At 46.5% G+C, this 24,230-nt stretch overlaps 1 protein-coding gene across 13 annotated transcripts in view; it reads right to left on the bottom strand.

Moving 5' to 3' along the window:
* Window positions 1-320: 320 nt before the first annotated feature.
* Window positions 321-24,230, bottom strand: part of svila (supervillin a) — a 42,303-nt gene continuing 18,393 nt past the window's right edge. For 2 of the 13 annotated variants that reach the window (XM_029842890.1, XM_029842889.1), the window contains 37 exons: window positions 23,363-23,426; window positions 23,130-23,257; window positions 22,223-23,045; window positions 20,727-20,810; window positions 19,548-20,168; window positions 18,625-18,659; window positions 16,758-16,822; window positions 16,327-16,463; window positions 15,763-15,828; window positions 15,121-15,400; window positions 14,384-14,440; window positions 13,556-13,982; window positions 13,257-13,371; window positions 11,022-11,148; window positions 9,572-9,652; window positions 9,375-9,452; window positions 8,991-9,156; window positions 8,564-8,647; window positions 8,152-8,253; window positions 7,726-7,903; window positions 7,483-7,655; window positions 7,046-7,201; window positions 6,541-6,677; window positions 5,854-5,995; window positions 5,626-5,771; window positions 5,366-5,541; window positions 5,062-5,215; window positions 4,707-4,989; window positions 4,331-4,482; window positions 3,323-3,434; window positions 3,021-3,228; window positions 2,823-2,956; window positions 2,587-2,742; window positions 2,213-2,356; window positions 1,817-1,938; window positions 1,535-1,690; window positions 321-785 (listed from right to left, as the gene is read on the bottom strand). In XM_029842890.1, the coding sequence (XP_029698750.1) occupies window positions 699-785; window positions 1,535-1,690; window positions 1,817-1,938; window positions 2,213-2,356; window positions 2,587-2,742; window positions 2,823-2,956; window positions 3,021-3,228; window positions 3,323-3,434; window positions 4,331-4,482; window positions 4,707-4,989; window positions 5,062-5,215; window positions 5,366-5,541; window positions 5,626-5,771; window positions 5,854-5,995; window positions 6,541-6,677; window positions 7,046-7,201; window positions 7,483-7,655; window positions 7,726-7,903; window positions 8,152-8,253; window positions 8,564-8,647; window positions 8,991-9,156; window positions 9,375-9,452; window positions 9,572-9,652; window positions 11,022-11,148; window positions 13,257-13,371; window positions 13,556-13,982; window positions 14,384-14,440; window positions 15,121-15,400; window positions 15,763-15,828; window positions 16,327-16,463; window positions 16,758-16,822; window positions 18,625-18,659; window positions 19,548-20,168; window positions 20,727-20,810; window positions 22,223-23,045; window positions 23,130-23,257; window positions 23,363-23,370 (6,300 nt within the window). In that variant the 5' untranslated portion in view covers window positions 23,371-23,426 and the 3' untranslated portion in view covers window positions 321-698. The remainder of the gene's footprint in view (window positions 786-1,534; window positions 1,691-1,816; window positions 1,939-2,212; window positions 2,357-2,586; window positions 2,743-2,822; window positions 2,957-3,020; window positions 3,229-3,322; window positions 3,435-4,330; window positions 4,483-4,706; window positions 4,990-5,061; window positions 5,216-5,365; window positions 5,542-5,625; window positions 5,772-5,853; window positions 5,996-6,540; window positions 6,678-7,045; window positions 7,202-7,482; window positions 7,656-7,725; window positions 7,904-8,151; window positions 8,254-8,563; window positions 8,648-8,990; window positions 9,157-9,374; window positions 9,453-9,571; window positions 9,653-11,021; window positions 11,149-13,256; window positions 13,372-13,555; window positions 13,983-14,383; window positions 14,441-15,120; window positions 15,401-15,762; window positions 15,829-16,326; window positions 16,464-16,757; window positions 16,823-18,624; window positions 18,660-19,547; window positions 20,169-20,726; window positions 20,811-22,222; window positions 23,046-23,129; window positions 23,258-23,362; window positions 23,427-24,230) is intronic. The other 11 variants (XM_029842893.1, XM_029842891.1, XM_029842892.1 and 8 more) reach the window with 11 other exon arrangements.

The raw sequence follows: 24,230 nt of genomic DNA, 5'->3' as shown, positions 1-24,230 counted from the left end.
GCTGAACCCTCTGGCCATCCAGTTGATTTTGGATTTACGACTAATTTCCGTCCTTCAGGGCCATTTCTAACACGTGACTGATCACGAATCGGCTGCCCTGTTAAAGCATAGAAATATCCTGCCCCCTAGTGGGGAATCAATCTAGTGCAACGTGACTTGAGAATAAAACAGAATTAATTAAATTAGTTTAAAACAGAGAATTAACAGCTTTTTGGAGGTTTGATGCAGATTATTTTGTGGACTGTAATAAGATATCTGATCACCAGAAAGAAGCATGTGTACATTTATATTCACAGCATAATGTCATATTGAATATGGGACTCGTTTTGATCTCCAGTTTATTTTCACTAATCTTTATATTCCAAAACGTATTCAAAATGCAGACTAACAACTGTATAGAAACTGTACACAAAGCAAGGCACTGGTTTAAAAATGAAGCGTCAGGCGTCATCCTGCTACAACAGATCCTGGACTAACACGTTGTTGAGGACCGTCACCGCCTGCTCCCTCTAGGTAAATCTCAGGAGTAACATATGTACAAATTCATGAAAAAAAATATCAATACATCCAATCAGAGCATCTGGCCACAGCTGGAAGCTCACATTCACCAGCCTCGGTCTTCTTTCTCCCGTCATGTCCTGGACCTCCCAGTCCTCATGGTAAATCGGCCTCCACAGCCTCCAACCTCTCACCACAGCTCAGAAAAGTCCTTTAGACTTCTTTAGGTTGACCTGCTTCCAGCCAGGCAGACTGCTGTACTCCTCTCTGCTCATCTCCAGGGCCGTCTGTGGATCAAACGCATCATCGGTGTCCTGCCAGAGGTTAGTGAGCAGCCTCTGGACCATCCGGTCCTGTAGGAGCTGCATGCATGGTGAGCTCAGAGCTTAACCACGAGTCAACAACTCGCTAAAGTGAGATGGAAACAGACCCACGGGATCGATGAAGCATCAATAAAACCGACTGATGGTCATCGACGCTTATCGGAAGACTCACCTCCTCCTGCTCACCCCCCACAGCCCGGAGGAAGGACCAATATTAAAGCAAAGGTTCACTTCTAACCCACCTCCACCTCCACCTAGTGTTCTAAAGACCAAACTGCTACAGTAACTGAGCAACCTTTGGCAATCAGAGGACAGGAAGACTTCAAGAAGCAGTTGAAATGCAAAGTAGGACTGAATAATCTTTTCAACACCGCTCAGGTACCCTTGAGCAAGGCACTGAAGCCCCAAATGCTAACTTAGGGCCCTGCAACGAGCTGGCCACGCACTTTAGGGTGCACCCTGCCTTTGCCTATATCCTCTGTGAGATACAGTGGTCATGAAGAAAGAGAAGCCCCAAATCTCCTCACTCGGTGGTTTAGCCACCCTAGAGCCAGATCTATGGAACGTGGCTGCTTCGAACACTTTACATGAACAGCACATTCTGACCATGGCTGCCCAGACGTAGTTGCAGCCTGTCGGCATATCATTTACTTTAGTAAACGTGTTGTTCATTCAAATCTTACTGAGACTCTGGTTTGCTGCTATAGTTTTACCTCAAAGTCCTCATCTGTCAAGTAGACCTCCAGTCGAAGAGGGTCGACACCCTCAGGCAATGGCCGGGCTAGAAGCTCTGCCAGCGGGTAGGTGGTCTTACACAGCCGGGCCAACACATCTTCCACGAGGATGATCTGGTTACAGACCTCTGCCTCCTTGACAGCACAAGAAGTGAAAATATTCAAAGCAGAGTTAAAAAAAAAACAGCTAAAAATGCCCAGGGCCTCGTGTTTGGCTGCAGCATCATGTAAATCCTGCAGGCCTGACCCTTCTCCACACACCCTCTCTGTGATCTCAGCGATGTCCTCTCGATGCTCCCAGCTGGGGAACATGTTGGTGAAGGTGAGAGGCTCCAGACCTGCATGGATCAGGTACGCCTTCGGTGGCTTCTTCCCATTTTTGTCTGTTGCAGCAAACCGAAAATGCTTGTTTCATTTTAATATAGAAAAGCAGTGAAGGCTGGGTCCACCAAACCTAAACCAGGCCCCACACAATGGCCGAACCACAGGTCACCTATGGCCGAACCACAGGTCACCTATGGCCGAACCACGGGTCACCTATGGCCGAACCACAGGTCACCAATGGCCGAACCACAGGTCACCAATGGCGGAACCACGGGTGACCAATGGCCGAGCCACAGGTGACCAATGGCTGAACCACAGGTGTGGCTAGAGTACCTTGGCAGTACTGCAGCACAGTCTCCATGGCACATTTCCTGTCCACGTCCCAGCGAATACGAGCGGAGCCAGTGTTTCCAGTGTCCTGAGGCCACCAGCCCTGCCACAGATAGACCTCATGGTGGTTGTCTACCAGGAACAGGGCTGAAGATCAGACAAAAATGGTCAGGTAACCATTAGCAATAACCTTGGCGATACGAGCAAAGCTGCAGAAAATATTAACCGTCATCTTTTTCAAAACATGCTATATAAAGGTTAGCTAACGCGGAGATCGTATATAAACATACGACCTGACGAAAGAGTTGCAAAAATATGCAAGAGCTTTTCTCAGAATCATCTGGGATCTGGCAGATGAGGCTGCAGGTCAAAGGCACCTGGCTGTGAGGCGGTGTACAGATCCTCCTCCAGGAAGGGCATGGAGTTGACCTTCTTGGAGTCTCTCGCTGGATACAGAAACTCCACGGCTGTAAACTGGCCAGAGCTGCTGCTCAGCTGGTAGAGTCGGGGGGTGAAGTTGAATCGCCCCGGGTCTGAGGGTCAGAGGTCATTCCACAGTTGTGATCACGGGATCAACAGAAATCCACTGTGGAAAATGAAACGTGCTCCCTACCTTGCAGCATGCAGTCATAGGCTTTCCTGTCTCTCCGCCCAAGGGCTTCCCAGAATGCTGCAGGCTCCGCCCCCTCATCACATTCCCAAATAGTAACATTGCTGCTGCTGTGGAGGCCTGTTTCTAGAGGGCATCTACACAAAACACTCAGATTCAGGGAGGTAAGACAACCGAGCAGGTTTCCAGGCTTCTACTCACTGCTCTTTAATCTGGTTAGCTGCAGTTCGCGCCACTTCCTGAGTGTGTGTCTGAGCCTTGCAGCCGTGCCACAGGTAGATGAGCGCCTGGCTGACGCACAACAGCAGCATGGAGACGCGCGAGCGCAGACTGCTGCAGTTACACGCGACCTCCACTAGGTGTCCCTCCACAGCCACTTCCCCACGAACACAGTACAGACGCCAGTCGTCTGTTATAAAGGCCACAGACGCAGAGCAGGAAGCGTTTTCGCGGGTGAAACAAAGTTGTGGTCCAACACAACATTAACAGTGATGTGGACGTACTCTGGCAGTTCTCCTCCTCCTCCTCCTCTTCCCTCTTTCCTGAGTGGATGACCATCCCCCCCTTGAAGCACTGCAAGAAACACGGAGGTTCCTTGCCCTGCTGGACCTGAACCTGAAGTCAATTGGGCCAGGACAAAAGGAGATGGACCACTACTACTTAAAAACATAAGAAGTGTAACTGCAAAAAAAACCATTATATGACTCAGTTGTTAGTAACTTGACAACATTTCACACAGTGAACGATACCACTAGTTAGTGTCCTGGTTGGGAAACACACTGATAGATGTCCGCTCCTTCCTCTGCCCTCCACAATAAATAAATAAATAATAAACCAGGTGCCTCTTCAATGAAGGAACTCACGTAAATCACGTGATGTTACCAATTTGTGGTCTCTAACACGGTCCACAAAAGAAGACATTATATGCAATAGTTCCTCCATCTAGGTGATTTGAAGGTTGTACCTTTTGTGTTTGGATAAACGTGTCTATTATGGGTAATTCCATTATTTTCCAGGTCCGTTCTGCACAGTTGTCACTGATCTGCCGTAAACATGATTTTTCATTTTGAACTTTTTCTTCGATCCAAATTTCTGTCCCACAAGCGCAGCGTTGTGCCGAGCTTTAGTGACGTAGCGCCCCCTGCTGCGCCATTCAGCTAAAGTAGACATTTTGGGAGCGGAGATGCACCAGAACTGCATCCAGAACATCTAGCGGCTATGTTTCATTGGTTTTTCTGCTCTAGCATCACACAATGACTGAGAAAGGAAAATGTGTTGGTATCCCAAAGGAAAATGGTGTCTTGAGTATGGGATGGAGAGACTACATGCAACAGTTTGGGCTCTGCTGGTCAGAAACTCTGACAATGTCATCAGACACTTGAGTTACAGCTGCTCATTATCATTATTTTTAATCCCAGAGTTCTCATTGGATCTTCCACTAGCTAAACTTTGAGCAGGCGTGAACAGTTACAGGCCGCTGGTGATAGCTCATTAGGTGTAGTTGGCCATACCTGGGCACCGCGCTCCTCATCCAGCTCCACGGTCATGAGTGCCGATGTTCCCTTCTCACTGATGGTGGCGTTGCGGCCCTGCCAGAAGAAGTAACAGCACTTCTCCTTTCCGGCCGCTGACATCTTGATCTCAGAATTCTGCCTTCTTCCAACTGCAGGAGAAAATGAGTTTATAGAGCTGCAGCACATCTGCACCCTGAGCCAGAGCCACACGTCACTATTATACCACAGTTCAAACGTTATGTTGAAAAAGCTATTGCGAAATGATTGATTTTGACAGGGTTATGATGAACGGATCCAGAGTGACGACCGCGACGCTGTTCTGGAAAGATGTCTAGAACCAGTCATTGGAGTGGCGTTGCTCCAGGGGACCCACCTGCTGTGCTAACCATGTACTTCCACTTCACCACGTAGGTGTCGCCTTCATGGAACTGCCCGATGCTCTGGCGTGGCAGACGGCTGTAGTCGAACTCCAGGATATGCCAAACCTCCACTGCCAGGGTGGTAATCTCATAGCTCCGCCAGTCCTCCGCCTCCACCAGACCGTAGCCGCGGCCCACATTCGTGCCGTCCAATCGGGTGTTGACAGGCCTGGGCTGAAGGTGCAGCATCAGGGAGGTGTCACAGGCGTTACGTGGGTCAGAGTGGGATGGATCCTGCTGTGAGGATGAAGAGTGAGAAGACTGGGACCGAACCAACACCGCTTCCTGATTCCGGATGAATCGCCGTACTTTCTGATCCGACACGCGGTCGTTGGGGACTTTGCTGGGACTGGGGGTTTTCCTGGAGTCGCTCCAGTCCACGAACTTCTCCTTGAACAGAGTTGTTTCATTGTGCTGAGTCAGCCTTCCAAACACCGCCCAGTCAGGTCGCCCCTGACCTTTCCTACCACACATTCGTCATCCACAGAGGGAAGCAGATAAAGAACAATGCTTCTAAGTTCTTTCCATCCTGATATCGGGCCCTGCTCCTCTGATACATCCAGAATATTATTACAGAATGTTCCATCATGTGGTGGTGCAGAGATGTGCATACTTGGGGATGAGCGGGTTGCACTCTCCTGGGTCCAGAGGGTTGATGTCACAGTTGGTGTAGTCGAAGGTTCCGTTCCACAGGTGTTTGGCCAGCTGGAAGGCCACCTTCCTTTGGGCCAGCGTCACTTCCTTCCCGTGCCAGATATACATCTCACTGCCAAAGTCAAACACCAGAACCTGCAACAAACAACAGAGAGATGATTCTGATGGAACAGCTGATGTGTCACTAGAAACATGTCCGTTCCTACTCATGTGTCTGACCTCTTTAGGGTCAAGCAGAGAACAACGAGGCATTTTGGCCCAAAAATCATCATCTGGAACCAGTCTGTCCTCCACCAGGCGGTATATACAGTTGGTCTCCACGATGGCACCTTCATACAGCTCGTCCTCATCTGGTGTTCCTGCAGCTGAAGGAGGAGAAAAGCATTTATTTCAAAACTTGAGAACTGTATTTGTCAAGGTTTTGTGTGTCAAATGTAAAATGCTCACATTGAATACTCAACTGTCCTCCTAGGATTTTCCAGAATTCCTGGGAAGCGTGGTTGTTCATGCCTTCCTCAATGAGCTGGACATCTTGAGCTCGGCAGCCCATGTCTCTCTTACTTTGGATAAAATTAGCTAACTCTGATGCCTAAACACAACATCAAAGAAATAGATGAGGCGTCATTTTAGCACAAACCTTTAAATCCACAGGTGATTTACAGGATTCTACAGCTGTTACTTCTTCTATGAGTGCTGCTATAGAGTAGAATAGGAACGGGACTTTATACAGATGTTACAGCCCATTTCCCTTCCAGCTGTGGAACTATTTGTTTTGGCGGAGCCAAATACACGATTCACTAAACGCACAAACCTTAATCTCATGTCCCTTATTACTGTTACCTAATAAAATGTGCTGGTAGAACTTTCTGGGTAAAAGCAAAACCACATGAGAGGGAGCGATGTTGTGCAGCACCATCGTACGGTACCAACAGAGTCGTTTATCAGTTCAAGGTCAGTTCAAGGTCAGGAGGCCAGGCTGTTTCCCAGGTGTTTCCTCTAAAACACCAAGCGTGGCTTCCTGTGTTAGGGTTAGTCTGCCTATATAGCATCAGGCTTCTCAACCCTAAGCTTCTGTCACACCACAGATGAAAGACGCCACATGTTTTCAAGTTCTTAACTCTACCACAGTCAGACCTTGTTCTTCTCAATGACATTTGCAAATTCTCCAGTCCAGACAAAGCAGTGTTGTGGTGTAACCAGCAGGAAACAGTCACCGCTGTTCAGGGAGGGTGCTCTGGGCTCCACTAGCCGGGTCTGAACATGGCGTCGTCCTGAAACACCGTTACAGAGACGGATGGTTTAATCATCACAGGTAACACTCGAAATGTCTTTACATCTGTTTTCACCAACTCTGTCCCACAACCTCCTTAAAATTAGCCTCTGTGGCACCTCTGGGAGCTAAGGAGACGTCACTATGGAAGCCTCTGATCAGCAGAAGGCTTTGCATTGGTCTGACTGTAAATATGACTACAGGGATATTATTTTAACTATAAACGCCACCTAGTGGTCAATCCTAGAGTAAGACTATAGTATCTGATGCTGTAAATCACATGATCCCACTAATGGGTTTTGTTCTGGAGGAGATCCGAACAATCATGATGGATTTGTGCATTTCCCTCTGCTGGTGAGGTGCACTGACCTTTGACCTGTAACAGCATGAGTTTCTTGTAAGGCACCGCGCTGTTGTTGGACACGTGTTCAGAGATGCTGACGCTGCGCAGGTTGATGCTGCTGAAATTCTCCGTGCTGGCCAGACCGGCCAGAGCCACGTCAGAGAAGCCAGAGGTCTTGTTCACTGCAGGGGAACACACCAACGTCATCAAGCGTCATCATAACACAGAAAAAGAGCCACGTCTCTTACATTTATCAGGAAAAAAGACCAATAAATAAATACGGTAAATAAATGACCAGGCCTATGATCAAGACTCTGGACACGAACCAGAAAGTGACGACTGAACTAGGTCAGCTCACATCCTCACCCTTATGTACAACATATATAATAATAAATATATAATAATATAATGTCACAGCTCTTTATGGAGAACATAGTTTACTGGCATATCCAAAGACACTCACTCCTCTCAGCCTTCATCCTCTTGCTCTCCAGCTGGCCGATGTTCAGCCTTTGCTCCGTGTACTCGTGCCTGATGTCCTCCCGGGCAGCCAGAGATTTCAGGGGGTTCCTGGACGCCTGGATGTTCCGGGTCGGGCGGACTGCTCGTTTGTGCTGCACCATTTCTGAGGTTAGTCTAAGGAAGAGTAAGGTATCAAAATGGCTAAACTAGTCCCAGAGTCCAGATTTGGGCTTGTAGAGCTTACTTTGGTGCCAGAGGACCAAAGATGGCATCGAAGTCTTCATGGACTTCCAGCATGTTGACAGAGGCTGGGAGCTCCTCCACCGCGCGGTAGAATTTAGAGAAGGCTTCATCCTCGAGGGCCATTACTTCCTTTACCTTCTTCTCTGTGACTGTGATGGTTGCCTCTGGGAGACAAGGTGCTGAGGAGGAGCAGGGTGGAACAGAGAGGTCATCTCATTTGATTTGATTTAAAATACTAAAAAAATAATAACCTTGTTTTAAAATTTTCATAATTCTAAAACTAAAGACGATTAATGCTAATCGCCTAGCCGGGGACACATTCATACAACACTGGTTACATGGTCATTTTCCTGTCAGGGAATAATAATAATGATAATAATAATAATAATAATAATGATAATAATAACATAATCCAACAATGACTGACCTTTATTGAGCTTTCCAAGGAAGGACTCCAGCTGCTCAAGCTTCATGTCCGACTCCACGTTCAGACCTGATCCAGCCTTCGTCACTGGATTTAGACACAAATCTGCAGATTAATATCTTAATTTAAGAGTGAACACGGGGTGATTAATGCCAATTTAAAACAGAAGATGAGCAACAGGGAAACTGAAGTGAACACATTCATTCATTCTCAGAATAATATAGCTAAGAAATGATTAATAATTTGACAGGTTTTTGACAGTGGCCCCCAACTACCTGCACACAGTGTTATTTAAACATCATATAGGTGGTTCACACAATTACCAATTACACAGATGGGGGGGGGGGGATCCTAGGGATCCATACATGTCGGATGGGTGTGAAGGTAGAATAAACTCATCACAACAGCAACGGACCTTCCTGTGGTTTGGAGATGGCGATGGTCCCATTTTTGGGTTTGGAGAGCACTGAAGCTTGTAATGCAGAAGGAGACGCCAACCCTGAGTGAGGAAATCACGGTCACATGATCACATGATCAGGTACCGGTGTGTGAACAAATTAGTTAAATAATGTACCAATAAAGCTAACGTATATGCCCACGCAGTGCATGTGGACCTAGCAGTAGCAAAAGGCCTTAAAATGAGGAGTGGGAGGATTCTAATGCCCATCCAGACATCCATGACATTAATCTGTGCGAGTCCATTTACATGTGTGGAAAACACACGGATGTGTCAACAGGGACTCGAAGTCCTGAGCACCTCCAGCCAGGAAACCTTTTTCTTCTTGGATATCAGTCTGCTTCATCGCAGGAGCTGCAGTGTGCAGAGTGTCGTGGGCTCTGACCTTTCTTCACCATTCGTGCAGCAACGGTGAACTGGGCGGAGTCGTTGGCAGCGCCATGACCTTTGGCCTTCCAGGCCTCCTCCTGGGCTACTATCTGCTGCTTCCTCTCCTGGATGGACAGCTGAGCCTCGACGTTCCGGACCTCCGTCTCAGACTGGGTTATTCTCTAAAGAATAGGCACACGTGGATCTGACTGGCTGAATAGAGGAATTACATGGAGATTCAACTAGAAAGGGACATCAAAGAACATGTGATATGTCTGAACATGTGATATGTCTGAACATGTGATATGTCTGAACATGTGATATGTCTGAACATGTGATATGTCTGAACATGTGATATGTCTGAATGGCAGAATCTTGACTACAGGACTGTCAGGGTCACCTTCCTTCTCCAGGGGTGTCTCTCATCCACCTGCATGGTTCGAGGAGATGCAGAGGGCGAGATGACCACACAAAAGGGCTAGGATGTAAGAGGATGGCAGTTTAGACGGGGGGGGGGGGGAGACAGGTATATGAAGCTTTGGGTGTTGCCAGACTGATCGCACAGGTAAATGAATGAGGGGGGGATCAGGCTCCTACCTGTGCAACTGACTCATTGGGAGAAGAAACATGGAAGGGAGGGTCAGCAGGTGGAGAGGGAGGAGGTGCAACGATGGGCTCCTAAAGATAAAATCAGAGGAAAGATGAGCAGAATGATCCAGGTGATGGAAATGAGGACTCTTTAAGACAAACAGAGTTACTGTATCATTACTCAGGACGACTACATATCGGTGTATGTTCTCCTATTTTCCTAATAGGTATGTGACCAAGAGCTGCTTGAAACCCATCAAAATTAGGGAGTGATGTTCGGTGAACACAGTGAGTATTGACACTGTGTATTGTCGTGCGCATGCTTTTTTGTGTTCTTTTTATATTTTGCATGGTTTTACTATCCCAGCCAGTGGTGCAAGATCACGTGATCTGTGATGCAACTGGAATTCCGGAACTACCTCGGTTTGAATTAGCTTGGTAAAGATTATGTGTTGGAACAACGAGAGACTTTATTTTATTCTGATGCAGTTGCATAACTTTGAACTAAAAGAGGAAACAGGAAATGATGTAAATTGTGTTGAACAAGGGGAGACGAAAAGCTCTTAAACTTGATTAGGAATCCAGTGTTCACCTCTGATCTCATTAGGACGTCATGTGATGAGGTGTGTGTGTGTGGGGGGGGTGACAGCTAAACAGAAACTTTCAACACCCCCACAGAACTAAACTCTGCATGCAGACAGAAATCACCTTTATTCTTTGACAGACAAGGAACAAAGAGAAGAAAGAGGGTTTACATGAACATGCAGATTAGCAGAGAAAGTGGAGTCGTAGCTACAGAAGCTAGCAAGGTGCAACGAACAATTCCTCCTTATCTTATGAACATTTGAGGAAAAAGTCAGCTTCCATGCACAGAATTCTTCTAAATAAATATACATGTGCAACGAAACTAAACAGAGAAGTGGGTTTTATTTACGAAATTAGGCAAAAGAATCCTGATTAATCTTAAGATTGAGTATAAAGTATTAAATTCATGACCCCATATTATTAAACAGATGAAGGCAGCAGCTTAAGAGGAAAGTAGAAGCTTGGTTTCTAAAATTTGACAATGGGAACGTGAATGTTTGAGTTAAATAAGAATTGTGTGGTTAACTGATATTACAAATAAAATGTATCGTGATAGCCTTTGCATTTTCACATGGGACAGTAAATCAGAACAGTGAAACTCTAATATACATTAAAGTTGCAACTGACTAAATCAATTAAAAAGCTCTGAGAAATAGGACAACAAGAAATATTCCTACAGTCTCCACACATTCTCTTTGGAACCTAGAAACACCCAAGGATGCTGTGATGAGGCGTTCAGGGGTTGTGGGATTTAAGAGTGCAGTGTTAGAAGCTGTTATGTGAGGGAACAGATGTGCTTCAACTCTTCTCGTCAAGAACAAACAATTACGATGAAGGTGGTTGATTAATCAACCAATCATCTTATCGTGGTTACCTTCGTGTTGAGGCTTGGCTCCGCCTCCAGTGGCCCAACCTGGTGGTCACCAAACGTGGCCCCGCCCTGCTTCCTGTTGATTCTGTTCCTCCAGTCTTGCTCGCCACTCTTCTTCAACAACGCCACTCTGAGGAGAGGATTTCAATTCAGAGGAACTGGAATAAAAACTCACCGTACAAGCATTCATCTATGAACTGAACTGAACTATATCTGGTGTCATGTTACTGGCTGTCCAATAACAGGACAGCTGTCCAATAACAGGACAGCTGTTCAATAACAGTAATATTGGGGTCCAATAACAGGACAGCTCTTCAATAACAGTAATATTGGGGTCCAATAACAGGACAGCTCTTCAATAACAGTAATATTGGGTCCAATAACAGGACAGCTCTTCAATAACAGTAATATTGGGTCCAATAACAGGACAGCTCTTCAATAACAGTAATATTGGGGTCCAATAACAGGACAGCTCTTCAATAACAGTAATATTGGGTCCAATAACAGGACAGCTCTTCAATAACAGTAATATTGGGTCCAATAACAGGACAGCTGTTCAATAACAGTAATATTGGGTCCAATAACAGGACAGCTCTTCAATAACAGTAATATTGGGGTCCAATAACAGGACAGCTCTTCAATAACAGTAATATTGGGTCCAATAACAGGACAGCTCTTCAATAACAGTAATATTGGGTCCAATAACAGGACAGCTGTTCAATAACAGTAATATTGGGTCCAATAACAGGACAGCTGTTCAATAACAGTAATATTGGGTCCAATAACAGGACAGCTGTTCAATAACAGTAATATTGGGTCCAATAACAGGACAGCTGTTCAATAACAGTAATATTGGGTCCAATAACAGGACAGCTGTTCAATAACAGTAATATTGGGTCCAATAACAGGACAGCTGTTCAATAACAGTAATATTGGGTCCAATAACAGGACAGCTCTTCAATAACAGTAATATTGGGTCCAATAACAGGACAGCTGTTCAATAACAGTAATATTGGGTCCAATAACAGGACAGCTGTTCAATAACAGTAATATTGGGTCCAATAACAGGACAGCTGTTCAATAACAGTAATATTGGGTCCAATAACAGGACAGCTCTTCAATAACAGTAATATTGGGTCCAATAACAGGACAGCTGTTCAATAACAGTAATATTGGGTCCAATAACAGGACAGCTGTTCAATAACAGTAATATTGGGTCCAATAACAGGACAGCTGTTCAATAACAGTAATATTGGGTCCAATAACAGGACAGCTGTTCAATAACAGTAATATTGGGTCCAATAACAGGACAGCTCTTCAATAACAGTAATATTGGGTCCAATAACAGGACAGCTCTTCAATAACAGTAATATTGGGTCCAATAACAGGACAGCTCTTCAATAACAGTAATATTGGGTCCAATAACAGGACAGCTCTTCAATAACAGTAATATTGGGTCCAATAACAGGACAGCTGTTCAATAACAGTAATATTGGGTCCAATAACAGGACAGCTGTTCAATAACAGTAATATTGGGTCCAATAACAGGACAGCTGTTCAATAACAGTAATATTGGGTCCAATAACAGGACAGCTCTTCAATAACAGTAATATTGGGTCCAATAACAGGACAGCTGTTCAATAACAGTAATATTGGGTCCAATAACAGGACAGCTCTTGTCCTGAGTAAACTTGCTAAAGTAAACTCTCCCTTTTGCTTTCGAATTTTAGACTTAATTTTATCATGAGTTTACTTTTGTATCATTAAGATCTTGGAGGTTTTTGTAGATGGAAAGAATGAAAAAAAATGCAACTTTAAAAATACCAGAGCTTTAACGGGCTGAAACATCCTAGTTGGAATGAAATGATTCCAAATTTAAATCAATTTTTGTCTTGCAAAGATGAAAATGGCATCAGAGTTTAAATGGATATGAGCCTGGCACGCAGCCTTTTCCATCAGCTGACATCATTACATAATTATATTATATAATAGAAATCAATCAACAGACTTCTCACACCACAGCGGCCTAATTAACCGCTAATCATGCAACACGCTGAAGGTTACACACTGAATTTAGATTGAGTTTCCCTCTCGCACAATAGTTTATATCCAAGCAAGAAGCAGATTCATTTCCCTGTCCTGTTGCCATCCATAATAACCCCCGATGGAATCCCAGTGAGTATAAAGTGTGCTCTAAGGCATCACCCCTGATCAAAGCCTGGTGAGGGCGGAGCTCACCTGTCTCTGATGGACATGTGTCGGGCCGTCATGTCCTTCGGCTCGTCCGTCTGTTCCCAATGGATCCCTCCTGGATCCCGACAGGCACTGCTGGTCCAGACAGAGTCCCAAAGAGCTGTGGCACCACGGACAGTTGGATCAATAACGGATCAATGACGGTTGTGTTGTGACGCAGTTGTCGTGCACGTGAGAGCAGATGTTATCACAGAGCAACACAACTGTTACATGGTATCCATGGTAGGAACACTACCAAGAGCAGGATTAACTTTGGAAAATGGCACATTTCTCTCTGTTCCTACCTAAACTGCTCTGCTGGGGGTCCTGGTTCTGTCCCTTCTCCCGGGTCAGGCGGTTTTCCGACATCTGTCCGAGCCCTCCCTCTCTGCTCCATCTCTGCTGCTCCTCCTCTCCCTCCTCCTGCCACCTCCTTTCTTTGCCAGTCTGAGGCTGGGGTGGAGAACTCTGCCTGACTCTCCCCTCAGGGGAAGGCAGCTTCCTCTTCCCTCTTCCCAAATCTTGTTCCTGGGTAAACATCGGACCGCTTGAAGAATCCACTGATTCTCCGGAAGTCCAGAGAGGACCGGCGTGCTGGAAGAGTGTGTTGGGGGCAGCAGGGTTGCCAGGTATGTGGATGTCTCCTGCATGTTCAGAGGAGACTGTTCCTCCCGTCAGAGCGGAGGAACACATGGGAAAAGGTCCCAACTGGGAATCTGGTCCATTCTGAAGCTGCGGAACCACAACAATTAAACAAATCAGCTGATACGGGAACATCAGAGGGAAGGCATCACATCCCAAACCATGCAGCAGCGCCCCCTAGAAGCCTTATTAATAAACAGCTTTAAAGGCGACGCACATTACAATAAACACAGCCCTGAGACACGAGATCTGGGAAGCTCCAAGCATCATACGCAGCATGTTTCCGTGGTCCGTCATGGAGAACAGTGACAAACGGCAGCCTTGTTCTCCGGCGCCGAGGTCATCAGGATGAACAGATGAGCCATGCACGGCATTCCTGACGCATCAGGATGAACAGAGCCATGCACGGCATTCCTGATGAAACCACATGACACGAAGACAGGCCGGAAAAGAGCTGCAGCTCCAGCTGCTCTCAGGAATCAAACGCTTACTTGATGTTCAACTGGGCTGTCACACAGCTCCGGCTCATCTGGACCGTCTGGAGACTCCTGGAGCAACGGTTCAGGAATTCTTTACAATTCTGGAATGGTTCACGCTTTTCCACAGAAAAGTAAAATCTGTCTTCCAGTGCAGTTTTTATTGGTTTAAAGTTAAAGTTTAGTTTACACAGAGTGCAATGAGGTAAAAATGATATCGTGGGTTGCATCTAATTTTTTTAATATATATATATATAATTAGATGCACACACACTGTATATAATAATAATGTAATATCCAGGATGACTTTCATACTTCTGAGTCCTTTTTTAGCCTTTTCCTGCTCTTTTTCCTGCTTAGTTACATTTGTAGCAAGTGTTCATCATGTTTTTCTGGTCCTGGTGGCAGGTCACCCTTACTGTATAATGCTAAAATGGCCTGTTTATTGATGTGATCTCTCTCAGAACATCTGGCAGAACATCTGCCAGAACATCTGTCAGAACATAACCACAGCTGAACATCCACCCAAAATATGAATAAAATATAATATCACCACATTTTCTCCAACACCAACAGTGTTTTCAGTTTGGAGGGTTTTTTTAATATTGTGTTGTAAACATAATATTACAATATTTGACCAGGACAACTTAATTTTCAGAATCAAACTAGTCGTTTTCAACCAATTTTATTTTGATTCCATTGTCACCACTGGTTGAAGAGCCGTGCTGAAGAAGCTTAAGTGGACGTCCTACCTGCTCCATGTCTCCAAGGGTGATGGGCTGTGTTTGGTAGCGGGCGTTGTTCCTGCGGTGCCGAGGGTCCCCTCTGAGTCTGGTGACCCGGGTCGGAGGCTGAGCCAGCCTGTTGAAAAGGGCCATCTTCTCAGCCAGGCTCAGGGTGCACGTGTCAGGTTCACCTTGACTGGGACTTGGCTGCTTTCTCTCCATCATCGGTGCTGGTTTGGAGGCCTCGAGCAGGGTGCGGTCCAAAATCTGCTGAGAGGTGGCGTTCTGCTGCGAGGCTGCCTGCAGGCTGAGCAAGGAGAAAAAGGCTGCTACAAATGCTGCTCGGATAAGCTAAGAAGAAGAATGCTACAGAAACAATGAATAAAGACCATGCAACAAAACTGGCTAAATTAACCAGATTCAGATTTCTGACCCCTAAATCTGATGAGAAGTCTCACTGGAGGTATGAGTCGGTTTTAATAGGTGGAAACTTCTCAAGTTACACTAAAGTAGGATTGTAGATTTGCCTTTGGCTTCAATTCAGTTTACCGCCACTAGAGGGCGCCAAAACCCAACATTGGGAGCTTCCAAAGGTAACGCCGCAGATTGATTTCAGTTAGTAGCACTGTCGGGTTGTGACGGGTGAGTATGAAACGCCAGGCAATGTACCTGTGTGCAGTGGCAGCACTGCCACCTAATGTGGAGACAACAGTCTGTGGCTCAGAGGGGGGGGCGCTACAGAGGTCAGGAGGAGGACAGACGTACAACAGGAGAGGCAGAAGGAAACACACAAGGTGATCTCTGGAAAATCATTTCAAAATTAAACCACAGAAATCTTTACAGCTCAAGAAATCATTCCCCTTGATATTCATATCATGCCGTTCACCCTTTCTACTTTAGGAATTCTTAATATTTTCAAATCAGTTTAATTATTTTCATCATTAATCATCAGGGCAACATTATGTTTGATAGGTTATCAGGTTCAACTAAATTTGAAGTAGGATTCTAAATTATCTTTGCATTCTGAGCTACATTATTATTATTATTATTACATCATTAATAGAGATTTATTATTCACCCTGTTATTTGTCCATTTCTTCTGCCTTTAGTGTTAACTTAAGTCTCTTCTAATATAGCACATCGATCTGAGAGTCTCTACGCAGGTTCCAGATTTGTTTTCCCCTTTATAGATCATCCGATAAAAGTTTCCACAATCCTCAAATGGTTTCTTACTGGGCAGCAATGACCACCTCCTGGGTGGTGACGGGCTGGGTCCTGGAGCGGTCCTGAGCTCGCCTCAGTCTCCGATCCACTGTGGCATTCCTGGATCGGGCTTTAGGGGCTCCTCCATCAATGCTCTTTTCCAGTTCCTGTTATTACATATTACCAAAAAAAAGAAAATTAATAGAATATTTCACTCACAGCAAGTAAAATTTATACGAGCAGATGAAAATTCTGAGTTGTAAACGGCGTGTTTGAGAAAAAGAAAAGGCCAGAAATGAGGCAAGACGCATGCGCCACTCTTCTGTTGCCACTGAGGGGGAAATGAACGTAGAAACAGAGTCGGCCGAGCAGATATCATGAGAGGAACGTGTGCCTCCAGACCAGAGGATGAGTGTCTTCATGTTTAAAACCTCCCAGGAGGGGACAGACGTGACGCTCACCCTGAAGAAGGAGCGCTTGGCCGCCACACTTAGCTTAGCTCGCTCATCCAGCTTTTCATCATCAACTGGACAAACACAAAGAAGATTAAAAAATGAAGAATTAGATCATCCTGTTGAAATAACATGAACAACAATATCACAACAAGCATTCACTCTTTAAATGGACGATGCCAGAAAAGAAAATGTTGCACTGACTTTGAAGAAATTATATTAAATGTGAGTGTTATTGTGGAACCTTTCTGGCTAACGAATGATCAAGGTTGTAATATAAATTACAGATATTAATTCTCTTTGTCCTCTTCTGAACCTTTGCTGTGCAGCTACTGTGAGCACCAGCAACAACTCCAGAAGTTTGCGTTTAAAAGTTGGAGTGATTTGGAATCTCGTTCCCACACTCGCATCTCCTTGTATTGACCTATTTTGCTGTATCTGTGGCTGTATTTATCTTTAGGTCAACTCATTTTTGTGTGGTGAAATCCATAGAATACATTATTATTATTATTATTATTATTATTCGGCAGCATGGGATCAATGTTCATCGTTATGCTGATGACACTCAGCTTTATTTATCCATGAAACCAGAGGAGACAGAAGTTAGTGAAGCTCCAGACCTGTCTTAAAGACAAAGTCCTGGATGTCTTCAAATGTCCTCCTCCTTAACCCAGGAAAAACTGAGGTCATGGTGTTTGGTCCTGAACCTCTCAGAGATAGATTAGATCACATGATCACTCTAGATGGTATCTCATTAACATCTAGTCTCTCTGTGAGGAATCTAGGAGTAACTTTTGATCAAAATCTCTCCTTCAACTCACACATTAAATTAGTCTCTAGAAGTGCCTTTTTTCACTTGAGGAACATCTCAAAGATCAGGAAGCTACTGACCCACCATGATGCTGAAAAGTTAGTCCATGCATTTGTTCCTTCCAGGCTGGACTATTGTAATTCTTTATTATCAGGGTGTCCCTGCTGTGGAACCAGCTCCCTGTCCAGGCCCCCTGCTGTGGAACCAGCTCCCTGTCCAGGCCCCCTGCTGTGGAACCAGCTCCCTGTCCAGGCCCCCCTGCTGTGGAACCAGCTCCCTGTCCAGGCCCCCCTGATATGGAACCAGCTCCCTGTCCAGGCCCCCTGCTGTGGAACCAGCTCCCTGTCCAGGCCCCCCTGCTATGGAACCAGCTCCCTGTCCAGGCCCCTCTGCTATGGAACCAGCTCCCTGTCCAGGCCCCCCTGCTATGGAACCAGCTCCCTGTCCAGGCCCCCCTGCTATGGAACCAGCTCCCTGTCCAGGCCCCTCTGCTATGGAACCAGCTCCCTGTCCAGGCCCCCCTGCTATGGAACCAGCTCCCTGTCCAGGCCCCCCTGCTATGGAACCAGCTCCCTGTCCAGGCCCCCTGCTGTGGAACCAGCTCCCTGTCCAGGTACGGGAGGCTGACTCCATCTTTGCAGCAGGTGAACCTTCCATATGATTCATGTTTAACTTGGAGATCATTTAATCTTCCACTTGGTGAACTGTTAACTATAACAAACCTATGAATGCCGCTCTAAATAAACTGGTTAAGATGGGACGGAGGGTAAATGGATTGGTTGCAGTGGATAATGGAATAAAGCTCCTCGTCTAGAAGCACCTCAGAGCACCGACAGGTCAACAGACTGGTCAAACACATCACATCCCTGCTGATAATTCCACTAAAGCTAGAAGAGCTTCAATTATCTCACCAACATCTCGGACAAATGGACTAAATGAAGCCACTTAATGTCGTCTTCGTGGACATGCGTTACCAACACATTTGCTTCTTCAAAAAACAAAACAATAATGAGAAAAAAGTTCCTCAGAATTCTACAAAAGAAAGCAGGGAGAAAGGGAACTTACCGTCAGTGGGAGCTAGGTCTGAACTCACCGAGGACCTTTAGAAGGGCAGAAGAAAAGGCGAGTTAGCCAAAGCTAGGAGAGCCTGTGCTGGGCAGCATGTCTCCAGAAAAGTAGCTGAGAATTCTGATGTTATTGCAGGGAAAAGTAAGCTGGTTAAAGCAAAGGCGCCGTCATGCTCAATTTGAGAAGAAATGAAAATGGGAACCAGGACTGAGTAAAGAATTACGCAGGAGATCGAGAAGTGTCAGCTAACAAAAGCCAATTCATGCTGCCCTGTTGTGGTCACATGTAACGTCTGTTGCCAAAGTCTGACCTTTGGCCTCTAAGCCTCTCTACTAACATCATTAGCTAAGGTACAAACGTTTGCTTCAGCCCATGATTAATCTGATTAAAGACCTGCAACATTCTATAGGATTATTTACAATAAGACACATGATAATAATCAGTCCAGTACTCAGAGCAGAGCGTTGATTCGAAGGGTCATTTTGGTGCATCAGTCCCTCTAAAAATCAATTATTAAAATGATTAATTTCCTTCACAGTTATGATTGAGCACTATCAGCCTCCTGGTGCTCAGCAAAGGCTGCGTCCTAAAGCTCTCCGAGCTTTTCCTATTCTCCCCACGGCAAATATACCGTTATGAATATACTGCCTTCCCCCCCTCCAGGGGGCCTTGGAGCCCCTGGATGCACCATCCCCCTCAACCTCACCTGAGGGCCACCAGTCAAGAAATGAGAAGATACAGTCTGATGAGGTTCTGATAATCAGTTATGTTTGGAAACCATGCAGATGTTAGCGTTTCCAGCAGGCACATGTTCAGCAGCAAATCAGGGGATCGAAAACAAACCATGCGGACATTTGAAAATAAAGGGCAGCATCGTGGTTAGTCAGGGGCCATCTGTCGTTAGCGCCCACACCACCTACAGCTCACTCCTGCCACTGGCTGCTGTGGCACTCGTGGTTGTGCCCTCCAGGAAGGAATGCCGGAGCTGGGCCACAGAGACGCCACTTTCCACGTGATCCTCTATGAAGTCGTGTGCCGGGTTCGTGCTGAGGGCTTCTGCGTCATCACGCCCTCGGCCTCTCTCAGGGTTCCTAACCTGCAACGCCTGGCTTAACCTCAGTAGCCTGGTCATCTGCTCCTCCCCCCTCCCTCTCCAAGGGTCTTCGGTGCTCCTGTCTCTGCGATGGAGCTCAGAGGGCAGCACTGCTTTCCTACTCAACGGGAGACCCTCTGCCTTTGAGGTCTTGGTTTCCTCAAACTCTCCCTCCCGGGTCTGCTGCTGTCCCGTTTTAGTTGCAGCACCGGAGGGCCCAGATAAAGAACTGGGGCGAGCAGGGCCACAGTGGACCGGCAGGGCTTGTGGCTGCTGGTGTTTTTGGGAAGCCCGCTGAAGGCCAGGAAGGTCTGCCTGGCTTTGGTGGTATGCTGAGGGCCCGGGAGCCCTCCCCGGCCCGGGAGCCCTCCCCGGCCCGGGAGCCCTCCCCGGCCCAGGATCCTGCTGGTGGCCCATCTCCTTGGCAAGCTTCTCCCTGCCTCTGATTCTTCGAGGAAAGAAAGAGTTTGGCATTTAAATGTCATGACTCTACAAGGATGCAGCTTAAACTCAGACATAATTTGAAGTGAACACTGCAGTCAGCAGATCCTCTAAGGGAGCCTGCAGCGCCTCTTTGGGGGGGTTCAGGAAGGCTGGGTACCCAACTGGACTCACCAGTCAATGACTCTTAGGACCAGAATCAAATTTGTGGTTTGCAGTTATTTTTTGAGTAACTTGATAACCTTGCATATCAAGCAGTGTTTGGTTTATTTCCTTTCTTATAGAACATTTCCCATAAAACTGTAGTCATTTTAAATCCTTCACATTTTAAATCCTTATTAATCCACTTGTTCCCTCATCACTTCCTATGAAGGACTGCAATGATACCCAGCCCTCAGTCTCACACACAGTTAAATTTACCACAGCGTCATGAAAAGTTATGTTTGAAGCAAAGGGGGCAGGAGCCGAAGGCGATGGTGGTGAGATGGCAGCTCAAAACACAGCATCTTCCACATTAGTATCAGTGAGGGGGGCTCCTCTCTACCCAAAACCAGCCTGGGAATACCTCGACGGCCAGTTGATGACAGACTGGGTGTCGCCCTCAGCATCAATCTGGAGGGACCAATCAGTGCCCCGGTTGGCCCTCACGCTGTATTAACAGAAACCCGTTGGGAGACAGGTGAATGGGTCACAGTTATTCACCCTGACACACACACAACACACACACACACACATAACACACACCAAGTACTGACTGCCTGTCTCCACTCAGACTAGCAGGAGGCCAACCCCGCCCCCTACACACACCCGTCAAATAGTTACACTAGGAATCTAAATTATAATCAAAAGACCAAAGTACGTTATTGACAGACTGATATGTGTCATATATATATATATATATATATATACAATCCTCCATCACTGATGAATTAATGCTGCAGATTCATGCTGATCCGACTGGTAGGTATTTGAACGGCTCCTGGTTGTTGCTCCTTCCTCCTCACGATTAGTCAGAACGACCCCTTAATGAGCATTGTAAAGTCTAACACCACTCATAGCTCGGAGGGTTTAACATTGTATATGTTACAGAGATGCATGGTCACACACACCTAGAGTTCACATTTACACACCACTGATCCACTTCGATGTAGCTACAAAAAACCCCAGAAAATAAATAACGCAATGTTTTCAACCACTTTTGCATGTCTGGTATGTTTTGATGGAATTCTGATTAAATTAACACAAGTGGTCACCACATATTCTTTTATGTCCCTTTGCTGCATCACCTAAACTACACACAGCAAAGACTCTGAACTTCACTGTATCACACCGTCATAACTGTAAAAAAGTGAATAATCTCATGCTGAGCCTTTTAAATGGAGGCGCTGAGATGATGCCCAGCTGTGGGGCAAAGATTTGACCAGCTTCACCCCGAGGATACAGGAACCTTCCCAGATCTCACCCCATCCCGACTCACCCACTCTCCCAAAACGCTGCTTCCTTACAGTCCTAAATTACAATCCACATTTTTCATTCATTTTGCATATGTTTTTATCATTTTGCCTAAATATTCCTTAATGATTACAGGAAAAAAAGGTTTTTTAAGACCTTTAAATCTTAATTGTTGATACATGGATTTTTGATATATGAATCGCCATCATACTATTGTCCAGGAGATTCAACATAATTTCCAGGCCTATGTGAGACAAGCCGGACACCAGGGGTTATTCCATGGAAAAACCTCCGCTTCAGTATTTGCTATGTAGTTAACGAGGTTTTAAAACAATAACGTAAATACAGTCTCAGGTGAGGGCTCATATGCAGCCAGGTATCATTCTTCAGCTCACCCTCATTGAGGGGATGAGAGGAAAATAATGCTGACGGATTCGTTCGCTTTAACAATGAGTCAGCAGAGGAATCCCGTTCAATCCAGGAACATCAGCATTGGACAAACTATACTGACTATACTAATTATACTTCAGCTATTATTTCATTTGGCCCACTCATCCATTTTAGAACCATTTCTTTTTAAAAGTCCCCCCCCTCAAAAAAAAGACTCACCCTTGTCTGCTGAGGATGCTGTGTGCCTGCTGCTCAATGAACAGGTCCCCTGCTGAGCCTCCGTGTTGGGGGGAGGACAGGGAGCCTCCGTGTTGGGGGGAGGAGAGGGAGCCTCCGTGTTGGGGGGAGGACAGGGAGACTCCGTGTTGGGGGGAGGACAGGGGTGACTGCCTGCTCATTTTGGGTGAGGTGGGGGGCATCCCTGTAACACAGTGATCTTTGAAAGGGACCCTGGTACTCAGAGACAATGCTGTCCCGTCCATATATGAGGAAGAGGACGGTGCTTCCGGGGGAACCGCAGCACGGCGCTGATTCTCCAGATTCATCAGTCTCTCCCTCTCCGAGGGGGGCGTCCTCCTCCGACCCCCCTGGTATCCCCGGTCAGAGGGGCTCTGCTGCAGCGCTGTGTGTCCCCCTTTTGGGTTCGTGGACGGAGTACGAGTGTAGGAGTGCATATCCCGCCCTTCTTCTCCCACAGATTCACCTCTGCCTCTATCTGAGCTGAATAACTCTCCTCTCCTTCTTCTCTCCGAGTCTTCTGAATCCTCCCGAGAGCGAGTGTAGCGAGAGTAACCATCCGAGTCTGGTTCCTGATCCAGAGAAATACCGTAGCGCTCCGCTAGCTGCCGGCGCCGCTCCGCCTTGTAACGAGCGATGCGTTCAGCCTTGGACTCCAGGTCTGGTACTGTGGTGGTGGAGATGGGCTCTTTGCAGATGGAGGGCTGAGGCTCAGGTCCACATTTAGCTCTTGACTGGTGCTCTGGTGCAGCGAGATCCATTTCTGTGATATCAAATCCCTCTGAGCCATACCGCTGAACTGTACCTGAAGGAAGCAGAAGACAAACAAACTCCGTTTTTGCCCAGAAACCCTCAGAAAAGCTCTGCAGAAATACTGTGTCTAGCTCACAGGTGTCTGAAGCCCTCGTGTATCTCGGCGTATCCTCCTCCAAAAGCCGATTGGCCACCAAGCTAGGCATCAAAGAGGTATGCAGATCACCCTCAATGCCCTCCAACCTCCGAGCGATGCGTTCTTTTCTATCAAGAGGGGGTGGGAAAAGATGTAGAACTATATCACATTATCCTCTTCAACGTTCCCATCATTAAAAATGCTGAGCCATCTTCAAAGCTCCACCTTCTCACCTGTTCATGTCAGAGTCCCTCACGCTTGTAGTGATGCCTTCAAAATGCTTCCTCAATTCAGACACTAAAAGATAAATGAAAATAACCCAATTATAGCTTCACCTCCGAGGGATGAATGTCTCAAAGCAAAAACGACGACATCAAACATCTCATGTCATTCTCTGAATGTTCTCCCCAGTTTCCAAACACCTTTGAAAGTGTTTAAGAGTAAAGAGATTAATGTGCAGCTCAGCCATGGCCAGACTGTCAGCAGGGGAACAGCGGAGATGTTGGGATGCTGAGGCAGGGGAGGGTCCCTGTTCAGATGCTGGAGGGGAACAGTGGAGATGTTGGGATGCTGAGGCAGGGAAGGGTCCCTGTTCAGATGCTGGAGGGGAACAGTGGAGATGTTGGGATGCTGAGGCAGGGGAGGGTCTGTGTTCAGATGCTGGAGGGGAACAGTGGAGATGTTGGGATGCTGAGGCAGGGGAGGGTCCCTGTTCAGATGCTGGAGGGGAACAGCGGAGATGTTGGGATGCTGAGGCAGGGGAGGGTCCCTGTTCAGATGCTGGAGGGGAACAGTGGAGATGTTGGGATGCTGAGGCAGGGGAGGGTCCCTGTTCAGATGCTGGAGGGGAACAGCGGAGATGTTGGGATGCTGAGGCAGGGGAGGGTCTCTGTTCAGATGCTGGACAGCACCGGGGACAAAAGGGGCGCTCCTCCATCGCTGACATCCTGGTGAGGCTGAGATTCCTGGAGCATTTCCTCAGTACTGGAGGAAAGGCTCTTTCCACCCTCTCACTAGCTTATCAACTAGACTGTGTTGCAATGAGCTCTTTGGTCTTCTGGAGCTTCAGCTCCAAACTTCATCATAGGCAGAGTGGTCCTG

Source organism: Takifugu rubripes, chromosome 10 (assembly GCF_901000725.2).
Source record: "Takifugu rubripes chromosome 10, fTakRub1.2, whole genome shotgun sequence".
NCBI lineage: Eukaryota > Metazoa > Chordata > Actinopteri > Tetraodontiformes > Tetraodontidae > Takifugu > Takifugu rubripes.
Note: the sequence above shows the minus strand (reverse complement) of the source record. Positions and strands in the feature narration are given on the sequence as shown.